Source organism: Astatotilapia calliptera, chromosome 10 (genome assembly GCF_964374335.1).
Source record: "Astatotilapia calliptera chromosome 10, fAstCal68.1, whole genome shotgun sequence".
Classification (NCBI taxonomy): Eukaryota; Metazoa; Chordata; class Actinopteri; order Cichliformes; family Cichlidae; genus Astatotilapia; species Astatotilapia calliptera.
The window spans coordinates 5834852-5854294 of NC_137431.1; the positions used below are offsets into that span (position 1 = coordinate 5834852).

The 19443-nt window shown below is 37.1% G+C and overlaps 1 protein-coding gene across 6 annotated transcripts in view; it reads right to left on the reverse strand.

The window, feature by feature from the left end:
• ntm (neurotrimin) overlaps positions 1 to 19443 on the reverse strand; it is a 508104-nt gene that overhangs the window by 1974 nt on the left and 486687 nt on the right. For 2 of the 6 annotated variants that reach the window (XM_080307425.1, XM_080307424.1), the window contains one exon: positions 4374 to 6359. The exons of 1 other annotated variant lie outside the window; for it this stretch is intronic. In XM_080307425.1, coding sequence (XP_080163551.1) covers positions 5983 to 6359 — 377 coding nt within the window. In that variant the 3' untranslated portion in view covers positions 4374 to 5982. Of the gene's footprint in view, positions 1 to 4373; positions 6360 to 7702; positions 15071 to 17371; positions 18030 to 18456; positions 18493 to 19443 lie in introns of those variants that run through there. 3 more of the 6 variants (XM_026181957.2, XM_026181958.2, XM_080307426.1) reach the window with 3 other exon arrangements.

Sequence of the window (19443 nt, forward strand, 5' to 3'; positions counted from 1 at the left end):
CATTCAGTGGCCTTGGATTAAAGCAGTGAGGGGTGTGAAGGTTGATGGGTGTCAGCTCATTAATCATATTTTCAGGGGAAGAGTCTGCTTAGAAGATTTCACACTGTTCTGCTTTTTCTCCCCACAAAGCAAATACACTGCCTAAAATTTTGCACACACATTACAGACCAGTCTTAGTAAATAGATTTGGATGTTTTTTCTTTATTTCCCTGGCATATTGAGACTATGAAAGTTACTTCAGATAACTCTGCTCAGCAAGGTACAACCAAGCAATTTTGGCGACTGCGCTATGTTATTCTTGACTGACAGCTTTTATAGTGGGATATATTTGTCCATTATATGTAATGTAAAACAAAGTTTGGGAACTGAACCAACTGGAGCAATATTCTGTGTTATACTCTGTCAAATCAAACATGCAGAGCTACCAATTGTGGCAACTGCTTGTGACCAAGGAGCAGCCAAAAGTAGCTTTAATGATAGCATGGCATTCACTAATCCTATTAGTGCTCTACTGTCTTGTAACATTTTGCAAGAAACTCCACAGGAGGGTGCAAGCTTGAAGTTGGAGAAGGAAGTTAGTTTCCTGACTAAGGAAGGCATTTGACCACTTTCCTTTTCTCTAACATGGCTCACATTTATATACATAGACAGAGAGTATAAGATCCACCGAGGCTGGGGTTTGTCACACCAGGCAAGACCCCAGGCTGTGTAAAGATGCCCCTGAGACAATCCAGCACATAACAGCAGGGTGCAAGATGCTAGCAGGCAGGGCATACATGGAGCGCCATAATCAAGCAGCCGTCATACAGGGAGTGCAGAATTATTAGGCAAATGAGTATTTTGTCCACATCATCCTCTCCATGCATGTTGTCTTACTCCAAGCTGTATAGGCTCAAAAGCCTACTACCAATTAAGCATATTAGGTGATGTGCAACTCTGTAATGAGAAGGGGTGTGGTCTAATGACATCAACACCCTATATCAGGTGTGCATAATTATTAGGCAACGTCCTTTCCTTTGGCAAAATGGGTCAAAAGAAGGACTTGACAGGCACAGAAAAGTCAAAAATAGTGAGATATCTTGCAGAGGGATGCAGCAGTCTCAAAATTGCAAAGCTTCTGAAGCGTGATCATCGAACAATCAAGCGTTTCATTCAAAATAGTCAACAGGGTCACAAGAAGCGTGTGGAAAAACCAAGGCGCAAAATAACTGCCCATGAACTGAGAAAAGTCAAGCGTGCAGCTGCCAAGATGCCACTTGCCACCAGTTTGGCCATATTTCAGAGCTGCAACATCACTGGAGTGCCCAAAAGTACAAGGTGTGCAATACTCAGAGACATGGCCAAGGTAAGAAAGGCTGAAAGACGACCACCACTGAACAAGACACACAAGCTGAAACGTCAAGACTGGGCCAAGAAATATCTTAAGACTGGTTTTTCTAAGGTTTTATGGACTGATGACATGAGAGTGAGTCTTGATGGCTGGATTGGTAAAGGGCAGAGAGCTCCAGTCCGACTCAGACGCCAGCAAGGTGGAGGTGGAGTACTGGTTTGGGCTGGTATCATCAAAGATGAGCTTGTGGGGCCTTTTCGGGTTGAGGATGGAGTCAAGCTCAACTCCCAGTCCTACTGCCAGTTTCTGGAAGACACCTTCTTCAAGCAGTGGTATATATAAAATTATTCCTCAAAAATACAACTTGCCTAATAATTCTGCACTCCCTGTATCTCTACTTTTAAGATTACGCTTAAAACTTTCCTTTTTGCTAAAGCATATAGTTAGGGCTCAACCAGGTGACCCTGAATCCTCCCTTAGTTATGCTGCAATAGACGTAGGCTGCCGGGGATTCCCATGATGCATTGAGTTTTTCCTTTCCAGTCACCTTTCTCACTGACTATGTGTTAATAGACCTCTCTGCATTGAATCATATCTGTTATTAACCTCTGTCTCTCTTCCACAGCATGTCTTTTATCCTGTCTTCCTTCTCTCACCCCAACCAGTCGCAGCAGATGGCCGCCCCCTGAGACTGGTTCTGTCGGAGGTTTCTTCCTGTTAAAAGGGAGTTTTTCCTTCCCACTGTTGCCAAAGTGTTTGCTCATAGGGGGTCATATGATTGTTGGGTTTTTCTCTGTATCTATGAAGCGCCTTGAGGCGACTGTTGTTGTGATTTGGCGCTATATAAATAAAATTGAATTGAATTGAATTCAAATAAGCCATTCCCCTGCAGATGATCTGTTAGCTGTTTGACAACTACTCCAGAATTTTTAAGAATTTTAGATATGAAAGGAAGGTGGGTAATTTTCTGCTTCTAAATTCAGATACAACTGAGATTTTTGTAATCTTAGAAACATGGTATTTTAACAGATGCTTACTCTGGATGGCATTGACCTGGCTTCATGTAACACTGAAGAATCATGGCGTCATTTTTGACCAGGATATGTCCTTTAATCCAAATACTGAATAAATATTTTGGACTGTTTTCTTCCATTTGCCCAATATCTCTAAAATAAAAAACATCCTGTCTTTGTCAAGGTAGAAGCAGGGCTCACACGCAAGGTTCCAATTGACGACAGTGCATTTATTTATAGTGGATAATAATAACAGTTCATAAAGGTAAACACAGTTTTGAATGTCTAGTTTATTCCAGGCTTTATATTTATAGTACCAATGGGATGTTTTACGTAATCTCGCTGTTGTAGCCAGTGACAGTTCAAAGGTGAGTTCTTAGGCCAACAAACACAGTGGTTAAGCTTTTTAATGCAGCTGATTTTCTTTGTTATTAATATAGTCAATATAGTTTAAAAACATCAAGGTATAGGCCCTTGTTTTAGTTCATGAACAACAGGTTTGTTTGTTTTTTGGGGAGATATGTGGTCCTCACAGGATAGCCACCACATGCTGGACATTAAACTAAATATAAAGCACAGCTGGGATAGGCTCCAGCACCCCCCACAACCCTGAAAAGGACAAGCGGAAGCGAATGGATGGATGGATGGATAAAGCACTTATAAGTAGCTCTGTTTACCTTTCCGTAAAAGTCACTGCTCATATAACCCCAATTTAAACATATTTGGAGTGAATAAAGCATCTTCACTACTTAACAGCTTTTACTTAATATGATAGTTTAGGTGACTTAAGCTTAATAGTATTCATTCAGTCATTTTTACAGTTGTTAAATTACACATTTAACTTTGATTTAAGGAACACTGACCTTTAACAAAAGGCTAAGAAAACGCTTTCATCTTTTAAGTAACATTACTGTGTTGAGTCTCTAATGTAATGAGCAGCCCTCAGCAGCAGAGAACAGATGTTTGCATGAATTAAATATTTGTTGAGACTGAAGTAGAGCTGTGGGGTATAACCGCTAAGCATTTCTTTAGTTGGGGGTTTCTGTCGCTGCTTACAAAAAAGCACAAAACCTACAATGCTGAGCTCATAATAGACACGGGTTTACATTATTTATTACCCAGTTGTGTAGAAGTATTTCTTCAGGTCACAAGCATCTCTCCTAGTAACAAAGATTCCAGTACATTTCTTTTCAATATGAATGAAGGAGAATAGAAAAATGCTTCTCCTTGCAGTTATAGTAGATTTCATAGTTGAGGAAGAGAGACACATTCAGAATGTTATGGGTGATGTCCAGCTGTGGTTATACATTATTGATGTACCAGTACACTTAGACAATACTGTGTGCAGGCTGTAAGACATATTGATGTGATTTAAAAAACTACAGTTAGTGGTTGTTGGTAATGTATCAGGCATACGACAATGAGCTCAGTCCAAGGTCAGGACCTCTGAGGGATAAGAAACCAATAAGTTTGACTTGTTCCTTACTTGACTTGATCCAATTGTAGAGGATCTTGCAGTTTTTTTCATGATAAAGTCTATTGTAGTGATGTGTCGGTCACAAATGAAATGGCTCTTAGAACCGGATCTTTGACGTGAACGACGTGAGCCAGCTCCTTGTCGCGAGCCGTGGGTTGTTTTTTTTTTTCTTTCTCTCACCCTCTCTCTCACACTTTTTTTCCGCTTCACTCAGCATGCAAGCCTTGTGCTTTACGCTGGGATGAGGGGGGAGGGGCGGTAGTTACACTCAGTAGCACAGGAACAGAGCGGGAGGGAGAGAGAGAGAGCCAGGGGCAACAACGTCACATTAGAAAGGTATAGTAATCATCCACAACTATTTTCAGTTGCAGATGATAAAGGATTCAGAGAGTTTATTCATGCAGGCCCATATGACAGAGAATATGCATCTTCTTATTGTTTTCATATTTTAATTTATATTTAATTGTGTTGTGGTTTGCAGTGTTTTGTGTTGTTTCACTTTAAAATTTTTGACGGAAAAAGCTGAAAATTTAAATAGTTAAAAATTGAAATGTTGGTTTTTGTATTATATGATTTATTTATTACATTTTATGTGGAGTGAATAAATAAAAGTATATTTACGGTGACCCCTACAGACAAAGCACGTAAAAACTGCAAAACACGTAAAAACTCCAGAAGCACATAAAAACTCAAAACACATACAAAAGACAACAGAAAGTGCTCCAGGGGTCCGTTCTTCGTACCTCGCTTACTACATCCAAGATCAAATGACACATCCAGCAGAGCAAGAACTCTTTATTGAGGGGTTTCAGGAGTTTCAGAGTTTAATTAAAACACAAGGGAACACTGCAAAGACTGCAAAAGCAAGGAGAGAGGACTGGCAGAAAGTTGCTGACAAATTAAACTCGTAAGTAATTTATTATATTATATTACATTATATTATATTATATCATATTATATTATATTACATTATATCCTCTTTCACATTAGAGCCACAACAGGACCCACTAGAAAATGGGAACAAGTAAAAGTGAAATATAAGAATATTCTACAGAATGGTAATATTTATCACTTATATTGCTTTTAGTCTCTTGAAAAGAGACCCTGAAATAATCTGTTTGTTTATTTATAACAGCAACCAAGAAAAGGGCAGAGCAAAAAAAGACAGGTGGTGGTCCTGCACCCCCTTGTCACACCCCGGCAGAGGAGCTGGCCCTAGGATTGAATGCCACCAGACCCATTGTTGAGGGCATCCCTGGGGGCAGCTCTTCCTTAGACCAGCAGCCGGGGTGCAGTAGCAGCAGCACTTTCATAACTGGTAAATGAGCTCATAATTCTATTTGTACAATGTAAAATATTTGGTTGTTGCCTTAATTAAAATGCTTTTTGTACTTTGACATTTATTGACATCGTGGGTTTTTTAGTGTGTAGTTTTACATAACACTCCATCCCTTTTACCTGTTCCAATGCAAGGGGTGACTGAAGCATGCACAGTAAGTTGGGATATATATATATGTATATTTGTGTATATAAAAATCTTTTTTTTTAATTATTTAGACCAATAGGCTGTACCACATCCCTTTGTAACACCATTTTGTTTCCATTGCACAGGACAGTGAAGCAACCCTGTTAGATGACTGTGGTTTGGAGGAAGTCCCTGTAAGTGCATGCATAATTTGGCCTGAATTTGTATCTACTTGTGTACTTCTATGTGTTTCTGACTGCAGTATGATTTGCAGGCAAAGAGGCCGGCAGAGAGGCCTGATACAGAGGTGGGCAGTCTTGTAATTAATTTTACTTCCTATATGACATGTATTGACCGTTAAATGTTGTCTCTACAGTTGAAAAAGGGTGACATTCGTTTGCTCTATAAGAGAAGTCTCCAGCAAAAAATGGAGTATACTGAGCCAAAGAAACAAAAGCTTCTAGGTGAAATCAAACTTCAAGCTCTAATGAGGCAAAAAGTTCAACTAGAAATCGAGTTCCTTCAAAAGGAACTTCAGAGTAAGTAAAAATACACTTTCATACAGAGCACTATTGATGACCTTGCGTGATACAGTATATATGATTTTTTTCCTGGCAAATGATGACTGGCTTTTTTTTGATGAGACAGAAAAAGATGCTGAAATAAATTTCAATGAAAAATATGTTTTTTCATGTTTTTAATATTCGAAATTGTGTTGCACAATTCTGTCCCGTGCAGCTCTGCCACTAGGTTGGTCCAAGTGCACTGGCTGGAGGTCATCATCAGGCTGCACCTCCACCACAGGAGTCCTCTCCTTTCTGATGGTGGCAATGTTGTGCAGTACGGCACATGCAACAATAATGTCACATGCCCTGTCAGGTGCAACCCTCAGACTTTTCAGACACTGAAATCTTCCCTTTATTTGCCCAAAGGTCATTTCAATGCGTGCCCTTGTCCTGGCTAGAGCTGCATTGTAGCGGGTTTGTGGCCCAGGGTTGGGGTCAGGGAACGGTGTCATGAAGTACTGCCTGCATGCATAACCCCTGTCTCCAAGGAGAATCCCATCGTAGGCCCCTGTGTAATGGAGAAATGCTGTTATGTTAGGCCCAAAATAAGTATGAAATATCAAAATAAGTCTCTTTTTCTTACCACACTCAAATAATGTGCATAACCCTGACTCTGAAAATTCCTGAGTCATGCACTGATCCGGGCCATTTAGCTTCCACATTTGTGATATGGCACATAGAGTCACACACCATCGGTGTGCTGACAATCGAGCTATAGTTACAGACATAGGTCATGATTGCATCACATTCATTATCGAATTTAATGTACCTGCAATAGAAAAAAAAATCCCTGTTTGACAACCTTTTGACAAACACACCCAGGAAATGCTTGAGTGCCAGGTATACTTTGCGAATGGAACGGCAGACAGCACTTTTGCCAATGTTCTCTGCATCTCCAACAGCGTACAGAAACGTGCCACTCGCAAAGAAATGCAAGGCAATGCACACAGTTTGTGCAGTTGTTAATGCCCGACTACGGTGAGTGGAACTCTTAACATAGGGATCCAACAAGTTGGTTAAGTAAATAATACCCTCACAGGAAAATCGATATCTCTCTATGAGCACACTGTCACACTGAGCTAAAGGATCCTGTCTATCCCGCAATATACGCTGAATTCTGAAAACTCTCCTTATCAATCTTGCTCCCAAGCAGGTTTACGCTTACGGATCTGTTGCTATGACAGCAAGTCCCGGATGAGCTTCGGAGAACCGAACGATCCAAGATCACGCGAAATCATCAACAATCAAATCCAGCTAACTTACTTAGCGAGGTACGAAGAACGGACCCCAGGATGCTAGGTGCAGTGTTGACCTTTTGTTACCTAGTGGCTACACAAGCCAGCAAGTACCAACAAACGGATTTGGTGTGTGGTAATAACAGGTAAATGTTAAAGTTTTTTTTAAAATTATTTGAATATATATGAGTGCTTGTGTATAAATACACAAACAATACACATTTGCTTTCAATTGTGTAATGTAAGTGATCTAGGTAGCTCTGTTTTGGAAGTTCAGTTCATGCTAGAAAAGTGTTTTGGAGTTTGTACTTGCTTTGGAGTTTGTACGTGCTTTGTCTCTAGGGGCCACCGTAAATATTTATATATAAACCTATATAAATAAAACCACTGTTTTTTACATTAGTAATTCCTTTTGTGCATAATTTTATATTATTGTTAATAATAAATTAATTAAAGCAACAAAACAACCCGAAGAGCCGGTTCTTTTTAGTGAGCTGAACCGGAAATCCCATCACTAGTCTATTGGCGGTGCAGCATGCCAGCAATTTGATTTCTTCCTATCACTATTTACTCTGAACAACCCATTAACACTAAATAAAGACAAGAAATCACAAAATATTAAGAGACAACATTTTATTACTGTCAGCCTTAAATATGAGCACACATTTTTCATCAATAAAATACATATGACCAACAACTCTATACAACTACCTTCAAGTAGTATTTACTGTAAGTGACCAAGTAGTATTGGGGTAAAAGTTATTGAATAGTGTTGAAATAAAATGACAAAAGTGCGAAGGATTAAAATATTCCAAGAGCTCAATTTACTTCATCTAAACATGTTTCAATCGTGTTTTATGAACACAAAATGCACAGTTTTATTGAATATGAAAAGTTGTGTTGATTTAACTCAGTTGTTTAAGTTTCTGCCAAAGCAAAACATTTGTGTGCAGCCAATGTCCACTATTGAATCAAGTAAATCAAACATGGCCTTTTTTCAGTGTAGGGTAGAATTTTAGTCATGTAAATAATCCAAAAATGAATCCCAACATATTGTGAGACAATGTCATGAATCTGCTAAGATAATCTCCGGGCAGTTGAGACAGATGTTTGTAATTGGTCATATAAACATGAACATGCAATGCTTCCAAAATACAAATCTTAGTGGGCTGTGATTCAAAATTGGCTCACAGAAAGAAAAAAATTATGTGTATCCAGCACTTCTCAGTGCGTTTTCATAAATGAATGCTGGTGCAGGATCAGAAATATGTATTTCTAAGATCCTCTGCTCATTCGCCTGGATTTTGTCATGGGTTTGGCTTGATTAGGACTTGCATATAATTTTTTTTAAAGTCATGCTTGGTGGGAATTGGGAGCCATTGCTCTAACATAGTGCAGACACAAAAAAAATGCAATATGCCTGCCTTCAATTTGTCTGAGAGATTAATTGTTACTGTGGTTGCTTATTTCCAATTTAAATAGGTATGTCAGCTCCTGTTGTGTTGAGTTTGCCTGAAAGAGATGCATATTATGTGCAGTTGCTGAAAGTGCATAGCATGTGGAAAAAGAATCAATTTTAATTCAACTCGTTTCAGTTTATTTCCATTTACATAGCGCCAAAGCACAAAAACTACCACAATCATCTCAAGGTGCTTTATACTGTATATTGTAGAGTAAAGATCCTACAACATTAAAGGGAAAATCTCAATAATCTGCCAACCCCCTAAGTGTAAGCACTTCTAGAAAGTGGGATGGAAAAACTCAGTTTTAACGAAAGAAACCTCTGACAGAACCAGGCCTAGGGAAGGGTGGCCATCTGCAATGGCTGGTTTGGGGTGAGGGGAAAGAAAAGATAAAGGGCAAAGAGTGACAAGACAAAAAAAATATTTAAATTATTTTCTAAAAACTAAATGTAATAGTGCAGTCTTTCACAATCAGTTTTTGACTTTTAATTACTAAAGGGAATGATTTCTTAAATTACATTTCAATTTAATTCTATTTTATTTATAAAAAAAAAATGACATTTAGCAAAACACTGTAATCATCACACAAGGTCAGACTTCTTACTTAAAGGAAAATTCAGATGTATTTCAAACTAGTGTAGTTCCTTTGAATGTCCAAGAATTGAAAATTAATTAAGTATCAAGCTAATGTAGCTATGATTTGTCACTGTTAGCCAGTGCTGCCTGTTGCTGTATTACAGGAAACAATCAAAATGTTGTTATTCCAAAACAAAAACCTGCAGACAGAAACATCATGAAGCTGTTCAAAGACTTGAACAATCAAAATAGTCTGCAAAGATGAATATAAATACGCCTGCATTAAGGTTAGCTGGAAGGTTATCCAAAACACATGCAATTTCTATTTTAGCACAAACCCTTGAACCATAGTAGTCACATTAAAGGGAAACATTAAAAGTTTAATTACAACAGAATTTGAATTAAAGTGAACCTAGTTAAGACCAACTGGACAACATGAGGACAAAGAAAGATTTTGTTTTGGTTTTTCAACTAAATGTGCATTAAATGGGAAATTAGCTGTGTTGTGTGGCACAAATCATTACACTGCCTCGCAACATGCAATTTGACTGTCTTTATTTAACTGCTCTGCAAGCCAGCTTGTCTAACCTTGAGGCTGACAATGTCCATATCGGATCAAGAACACTGGCACTAGGTAATACAAAAGGCTTAAAAAAATCCAAAATAAGCCTGTAAAGAGGCAGCATGCATAGGTTTTCTCCACATGCTTTTCCCTTTTCTGTGTTTGGAACAACAGGGATTTGAAAACAATGAAATTAAAATTACCTTTTACTCTTAGCTTTGTACATCTCAGACCAACACGAAAGCTTTAGAAAATATAATCCAGTTGGATTTTCAACAATGATCTGACAGGCATTGACTCTTCTCTATGTCATCCTCTGATCATGGATGATACTTATCGTTCCCAAAATGTTGTGTTCTGTGCCTTCTGGGGGATTTTTGTTTCTTGGAGGCCTTGAACTTATGATCTCATTGGCAGAATTTTAGGAGTAATCCTGTTTTGTCTGCATCTGAGGCTGAATCTCAGGTGGATCCTGGAGTCAGCTATCTTACTTGCTGTTTTCTCGTACTCATGTAGTAGCTTTAGGCAGTCTTTGCCAAAGTGGGTTAAAATGTCTTGATGCATCCAGGTAAGGAAAACCACCAAGTCATTGGCTCAGGTATGTGGATGACAATCTCAGGATGTACCACAATTCACTGATCACATTAACTCGGTAGACAAACACATCAAGTTCACCAGGGAGGATATGAAAAATGACAGACTAGCCTTCTTAAACTGTAAGATTTTCATCAGTAATGGGGGTCATTTAAAAGTTGATGTGTACCGTCTACCTACGCATATGGATCAGTATTCAAGGTTTAACTCTCATCATCCACTAAAGCAAAAACTGGTTGTGATCAGGATGGTACAACATAGAGCGAACACCATCCCCACAGATACAGCAGCCAAGGAAGCAGAAAAACATCATATCAAGATGGCCTTGAGTAAATGCGCCAAAAACTGGTCTACCCCAAGGATCAAATCACCAGATACAAACAGAGTAATGTAGTGTACGCTGCTAAGTGCCAGAAGAATTGCCATGATTTATACATCGGGGAAACCAAACAACCTCTGGCAAAGTAGATGGCACAACAAGAGGTAACTCATCAGGCCAAGACTTTGCAGTCTATATAATCCTACAGGCTGGTGCATACTCTTTCCACTAACCTGTAGGATGAAGCTGTACCGGTACACATCCTGGACAGGGAGGAGTGCTAGTTTGAGTGGGGAGTGAAGGAGGCCATTTACGTGAAAAGGGAAAGACCATCTCTGAATTGAGGAAGGAGCCTAAGGGTACATCTTTCGCTATCTTACAATGCTGTGATTGCAGCCATTTCCCAACTCTCTATGAATGGTACTGATGGCCACTGATCAGTTGTCATTGAAGAATAGTCTTTGGTCTCTGGTTGTTAATAAATAATAATTTAATAATTTCAAATATATTAATAAAAGTTCCTAGAGGTCATCCAAGGTCACCCAGCACCTTTCTTTATTGTGAAAACATTGTGAAACATAAACCATGATATTTTTATCATGATCACAGTCTCAAAAGTAAAAAAAAAATAGGTTCACCGTAATAGTTAAAATAGACTATGCATTAACAAAATACAAATTAATCAGAACAACATAGGGATGTTTTTTATTAGAAAAGGTAAATACGGGCTTTTGACCTTGAAACTTTCATTAATGTTCTTACAAAAGCATTACAAACTAACATTTTAGAAGCACAAACCAGCATAAATGTTTGCCATCAATTTTGTTTGATTTGAAGAAGGTGGGGTCAGCTGAGACTGAAGAAGTCACTTGGATGAGTGACAAAACATTTCTCCCACTGAAAGCGTTACGTCCACATGATCAACGTTTGGGGATTTTTTTTACCTGGATGATTAAGAATGCATCAAGATTTTTATCACATTCTTAGCTCAGTGTTAAGCAATTTGCAAAATTTTATCCATGGTGAGAGATCTTACTGCAAGTTCATAAACAGGTGTATTTGATATAAAAAATTTGTAGAGTTCTAAAGTCGTATTTTTAATTCTCACAGTTTCGATTACCTTGTGAGATAGTGATCAAACTGTACATGTGCTACTAAGTGTGAGCAAGTACTCAGCAGCAAATGTACTGGAAAATCGAAATAAGACTTTCAGGTGTTTATTGCTGCGCTATTAAAAAATCTGGCTAGATGATAAACATTTGCTTATAGGTAGTATTGAATGGATCACTGCAAAAACTTCCCTATGAGGTGATGTGAGTCCATCTTAAATGTGGTGAATCTTGTCATAAAATGACTGTGCAGGATAGACGTGTGATTGGTAGTGCCTTCTTTCAACCCAGGATGGAATAATTACCATGTCATTTCCAAACATTGGAGTGCTAGAGATAAATAATGTTCTGCAGTCTCGCTCTGTCCCTCCCTCTCTCTGATATGTGAAAACAAACAATGATTAGCCTGTCAGATTCAGGTCGTGATTATCCTGATCAGTTTCTAAAACGACCCGTTTCATGCCTCTCTGATTTGGATGTTGGCTCTTCTTTTCACACCAAGGAGTGAAAAGGTTGTTATCCCCAAAAACCATGGAAAGAAAAGAAAGATAGAGGTAGGGGAATGTGGATGATGGACTAGGGCCTCAGTGGTGCTGACACAAGCCAGAGGGAAAAGACTGAGAAAGGGGGCAAAAAATGTATATTAAAAGAACAGAGGTCATTGCTTTTGTGTACCCTTTCCTCCTTTTAGGTGTGATGAACGTTCAGAAGATAAGAAAGGCAACATCTCCCATCATTAAACAGACATAGTAATTTGTTTTAATTCACTGTTTTTGTTTGTTGCAGTGTTAATGGAAACCTTCAATTGCAAAACTCTGATAGAAACTGACAGTAAAAACAAACAGCATTTTGCAAGGGATGCACAATGTCTTAAAACAATCCCTTTCATTACAAAAGCCAGTAGTTCAACACCAGATGTACATTTTTTGTTATTGTCACTAAATAACAAAAAAGCATACCCATGTTAAGTACAGTCTGCCAATTGGTACAAATCTCTTTTCAAATTGAGAGATATGAAAGAGAGAAATTACCAGCTTTAATTCTTCCTGTCATTTTGTGAGAGGTTACAGATTGTTGCATAAAATTCTCATGCTCACAATGAAATATGGTAAAGGAGGTCTGCTGATTGTTTGCTGCCTGTGACACTCTGCCTGCACTGATGTTTGTCCATATTGAAACATATGATTTTCAGGTTTTCTCATATATTCTGTCTTTTCTGTTAATGCAAGTTATATATCAGGTGATAAGAACTGTTGTGGCCTATTTGCTGAGACCTTTAATCAGTCTCAGTTATTGCAGTTGGCTTGCATACTCTACAGTAAAGTCTAAAATTATTAAATCTTCTGACCAACATCTCACAATCTGACTCCTATACTGTACATTTTGGTTTAAGAGTATCAATGATTTTGTATTTTACTCGTGTCAAAAGACAACACATTTACTCTAAAGGTCTTCATGAGTCTACCCATGTCAGTAGATCTGTATAGGACTGGATAATGGACAAAATACTAAAGATGGGTCTTAGCCTATAAGTCTAAATCGTGAAGTGGCAGCAAAAGTACCTTAAATCTGCTTTCATTCTAATAGGCTAAGAATAATTGCTTAATTTATAAAGTCCAAATCAACAGAAGTCTGAAAGTCTTTACTGCAAAATGTTTGCTAATTCAACCCTTTTCTTATAAGTTTATGGTCTCAGTTCCTACTTTCAATACAGCTTCAGTCTAATATGATCTTCACTTTGTGCATTATAGTTTAATTTACAGATAATGATGAAACAATGTATGCTTCTAGTTACTATTGTATGGTAGTGAATAATTTCCTCAGGTTGTCAATGAAAAAGGAACTCTTAAGACTGCAAATGAGCAATTATGTCACAGTGGCATAAATGCTTATTTGCAGTTATGCCACGTTTTACATATAGTCTTTATTTCTGACCTATTTTTTCTGACCTTTTTTTAACCCAGGTGTTATTTCTATATTATTTCTGGGTCAATATTAAAAAAAATAGGCAAATCCACTTTAATTCACTGTGGTACATTTTTGCACAGACAGACATTTTTGTACCCATGAAGACCTCTAGTTTACTCTGAAGTTAATGAGAAGACAATACTTAAAAATCAGGGTCTTTGTTTGGTGATTTGAAAAACAGGAAGTTTATGAAATATAGTCTTTGGGTCATTTGTGTCTAAATACATGCAGAAAGAGTTTATTTTGTGTTAATCTACTCAAAACGACTGTTCTGTAACCCTCCAGTGCTGGTTTAGAACATAAACAGGAACAATTTCTAGAGCATGTATACATGGTATGATATTAAACAAATATCAATAGCATTAATAGGTCTGCATTATTTAAGTCAGATGTCCACTCCATACAAATGTAGCTAACATTCCCTCCATCTGTAAATATTAAAGTCTAACATAATTATAATAATCTTGACAACATTTTTGTATACAACCAGTACCAGTAAAGAACAAAAAATGACAAAGAGATGAAAGTAAGGGGTTTGTCCCAAATAATTACAAGTTCATATTTCCCGTTCTTAAAAATATTTAAAACTACACATAATTGAAAAAATATAATTAAAAAGATTAGCATAGCACAAGTGCAAATATATCACTATAATGGTGGAAACAAAAATACTACAATTCTGCTTTCAACAACCAGACGAAAGGATAATTATTATACATTAAAATATGATAATACCAGGTTTTCAGCCTCAGGGCAACCTTGTGTTTGACTCTTTCAGTTTAATTTTGAGGTATTTAGAATTCACTTCTTATATTTGCTGTAAATTTGCTGTTTCCTGGAATAGACATGAATATTCAGTGTGGTTAAATTCAAGACAAATCCATTTGATTAAGAGACACTTTTTAAAAATAAGAGACACCATTTTAAAAATCTTTTTTTTAGAATCACAGGTAAAAAGAGAAAATCCAGAATAATATGATTCAAAGAGAAAAATATCCAACAAAATTCAATTAAAAGGTGAAACATTTGTTACATCCTTGAAATCTTAAAAAAAAAGACCCTCAATGACATACTTGTTTAGCGGGTCAACATCAATGCAGTGCAGATTAAATCATGCACTTAATGTGCATCAGTTTATGGTTTCAGTTGGAAAAAACAAAAACGCACACACACACACTCCCACGCACACACATACACACACACGCACACACACCTACACACACTCACACGCATACACACACACACGCAGGTACACACACACACAAAACACTGGAGTTCAACTCAATTTATCTTCAAAATCTAAGCAGGAAGGACAGAATTATAATGAAGAGGAGACAGTTGTGTGAGTGCACACTCATTGCACCGCCGCTGCCATCCTGAACTGCTCTCGGTCCTAACAGGAGATAGAATGAGGAAAAACATCTGGGTAAGTTTCACCACTAAGGAGTTTTCTTCTTTTGGTGTGTCAGTACTTGAAGTAAGTAAAACCTCCCGTCTGTGAACAATCCAGCATTACAAACATATTTGTGTTTTTTTTAAACAACAACTTAAAGAGTAATAAGACCTGTAACAATTATTATGGTTTGTATGTCATCTTAATAAGATGGCATGAAGACAGAATTTAAAGGTCACAGTACTGCAATTTTGATGCAGAAGTTTTTGCTACAATATATTAGAGTTCAATTTTAGGGACACCTGGTTGTGTCTTTGATGGTATGTTCCCCTGGGTTATCTTGCAAACAGTTTTGCATTCATAACAAGAAACAAAATGTCAATGGTTAATATATCAGCAAAAATTCAGTACACATTCAGTTGACGGAAATTGAGAATGTGCTTTGTTGTTTGACAATGCACACCCACAGACTGTATGGCAACAATTATGTTTTAATACTGATAAAGTTAACAATGACTTAAACCAAGAGCCTGAAAAAGTGACTAACTGTATTATCTATACCTTCTTTTGTTTCGCCACAAAACATAAGATTTTTTAAGGTTTAGAGTTAGGAAAAAGAAATGCAGGATATTTGCATAGCGAGAATCTGGGAACACAGTAATTAACACTGTAACTGCCAGGAGGAGTGATTTTGACCCCTCAGTTGATTGTTTACATTTTAAAATTGATCTCAACGCAGGCTACACAAAAGGGGAGAAAAAAGCATTTTAAATTATTATTGTAAAAGTAGTAATGTCCAAGTTGATCATCGCGTCCATTTTTACATCTGCCTCAAAATCACCAAAGTGCAGCCTCCCATTCAGTGTTCACACTGCTCCCCAATTCTCAATCTGCAGCTTCACCTCCCCAGCTGTCCGGGTCAGGTCTAAAACCTGTTTTACTGATGTGCTCTGGATTTCACTATTCATTTGTTTGGATTAGTTCTCCACAGTCTAGACTCTGTTCACGTTAGGTATGAATTCCTATGCTGCTCAGAAGAGAAAGCAACCTGTCACTTCTCCATGCTTTCGGTTACGCACTCCCCCTGCTTCTGCTCAAAATCCCATACTCAGCCTGTAGTAATCATTCTTTTTGTTTTTTTTAATCTAACTACAGTCACCTATATATTTATTTATCAGTCACATATAACTAGCTTTTGGCTGATGTTATAACAGTCAAAGGTGGGTTCTAGGTAAAAGTGGACATTTTGTTTTTCTTTTGATCTCAAACATTCCAAAATTCCAAATTTGATAAATAATCCCCTTTTTTTTTTAAAAAAAGTCATGAAATTTGAGACGATCAGGTTTTATTTTAACCCTTTAAGACCTGCCATAGAACCAAGTCCGCCAGAGCTTACTTTATATTTTTACATGCTGCAGTGCCATTTTTGGGAGCATTTCAAGTATCTATACATCAATACAACTGTTATAGCCCATATTTTAATAATATGTATGCATTAAGTCCATAGTAACTGCATTAATTGAAAAAAAGTGCAATAAACTACAAAAAAATAGAAAATCGTTTTTGTTTGTTTTTTTACATATATTTCTACTTTAAATTTAAGAGGCTTATCCCTGAAAACTTTAAATACAAAAAAGTTGCAAAAAATAGTTTACAACAACAGGAAATTTATTTTGAGTGTCTTCATAGTTTTATTTTATGTTTTTGTTCCTGCAAGCGCTTTTTATACAATTTTCAGGTCAGGTTTCATATGCAAAAAAAATTATTGCGCTAGCTTACGCGGTTCCGGTTCTACAGGGATTTAAAAATAGTTACGCAAAACAGAACGTGCCCGCTCCGACCGGCCTTAAAGGGTTAATAGAGTTACAGGATTTTGAAAATGCCAGAGGGTCAAAATGTCCATCTTGCTGGTGTTAAAAAGTCGTGCTGGCTGAAGTTTTAAGTTAAAGCAAGTGATATATGCCATGGATCCTACTTTAAAGTACCTCAGGTTTCTATTACAGTTTGTTTTTTTGTTAAACTGTGTTTGTAATTTGTTTTTGAACATCACTTACGATGCATTCTTTTCCTGTATTTGTTGTAAGTAGCAACTGTAAATTAATCATCATCATTCATCTTTGGATCTGATTTATTTAGCACATAATAGTGAATAGTGTTATGAAGTTTGGATGATAGTGAAAGATGAACAAAGAGAAGCAGAGTAAGGAAGTAATCTCAGTGAGGAAGTAACAACACTGTCAAAAAACTATATTTAAAGGAAAACTCTTCAAGATGACATGAACTGCTCAAAGGTTTAGTAGGATAAAAATGAACCGTGCTCAGCAAGGTTGTTTTTTCAAGGACATTCTTAGGATTGAGAAGTGATTTAAAACACTTATTCAAATTGAAATGCAGTATTCCAGCACTGATATTTTTAACACATTGCTAAAATTACCAAAGTATTGCATGATGCATTCTATGAATAAAAGCATGTAATATTTTCATCATGCCCTTTTTGGGGATGAGGCAAGTTCTAAATGAGTGTATTATAAAAGGATTTTGGATCATTTTTACATTGAAATTGGTAAAACAATGACTACTCATTTCCCTTGGCTTTCCACAAGTTTCCTTTGGGGGCATGTATCCAATTATCCTTCCACAGTGGATTATTCCTAATCCTCTCTACTGATAATTAGAATAATGAAAATCACTCATAGTCATAGTCCAAATCAAAGTCATTAATACAATTCTGTTATGTGAATGGACTGCTGGTTGCAGTCACAAGGACAAATCAAATGGCAAAGTAGGTGTAGTGTTTATCTCTGCAGTTTCACACGTTAAAGTGCTGGACCTCAAAATGTGCACAGATTCACACAAGAAATTTGCAATTTTGTTTGGTTTTCTTCTGTAGCATGTACAGTTGAAATGCAGCAAATATTGGTACAATGGATCACAGAAGAACAAACAAACATGATAAATACTTACATTAGGAAAAGCACATGCAAAGAATCAAAATGAAGCCGATGTCACACAGAGAGGCAGTTAGGTTTGAGAAGAAAAAGATGAAACACAGTTAATGAAACAGACTTCATTGACCATTTTCACAGATTTGCATATGTCACTTTCCTTTGCTGCTCACCGTCCTCAGAGATCCTGCATACCACACAAGAACTCTAACATGTCAATTCAATAAAACCACAGAGGGTTAAAGTGCAATTTTGACTGGTTCAAAAAGCCAAGACAAATGATTTCACTTTTTTTCAAATGTAGCAGAGACTCATCGTCTCTGAAATTCTAATGCAGCCTAACTTACAATTGTGAAAATGGCAATGTTCCACAGGCTCCAGCATGCAATTAATACTATTGATCCTCGACAGCTGACGTTCATGCTGGTGTTGAATACTAACCTTGCAAAAGTGTTGAGCTAGTGGGTTCAATTACCACTACACCAGGGAAACAAATTGAACAGAGCAACGTGTCAGAAACAGAAAAGCAACATAATGATATCAGTTTCAGGTAGTTCAACTGACAAAACAGCAGCAACGCATAAAAGCAACGGTGGGGCCCTAAAGGCAAAATGCTTTGTCTTAAGTACCACAAATAAAGTAATTTTATCAAAATTTTAAGAACAGCAAACATCTGTGCACTCTCCAAATAAAGACCCTTTAACAATGCAATATGTAACAAGGACCTTCCATCAGATGTGTAAGGGTTTTTTTTTATTATTATTTGAATGGCCGTCTGTCATATAAATAATTTTTAAGGCTTTATTCAGACATGGCAGTATGATTTCAGAAAGAATTTTAATGCTTACATGAGAACAGTGTATTTAAAGCTCACACAGGCTTGACACAGGCTTAACTGATTTCCAAGAGTTCTATAGACTTATATGTATAGCACAGGTATTTATTACCACGCAATTCGCACTACAACCTGGTTTGCCTCTTACCTGTAGTTATTTTTATTTAATTTAATAACTGTACAGTACTCTCTGTATATAGTAACCACTGTCCTTAATGTAAATATGTAAGAAAAATTGTGTATGTTTCTGTTCCGTGTCCAGTGTACTGTTTGTTTGTATATGTGTCTTTTTGGCTGCTGTTACAACCAAATTTCCCCTTGTGGGACAATTAAAGGATTATTCTATTCTATTCTAATTATTTTCCTTGTGTGTGAGCAGAGAACTCAGGAGCCACACACACAAATAAGCCATGATTGTGCACACGAGGGTGTATGCTCAGCAGTCCCCTTAATTTGCTGTATAATATTACACATATATTATCATGACAAAACAAACAAACAAAGCCTAACCTGGGATCTAACAAATTATACAAATTAGAACTTTAGCCAAAAAATAGACTTAAATATGCCAACAAAACGTTTATCAGTCTAGT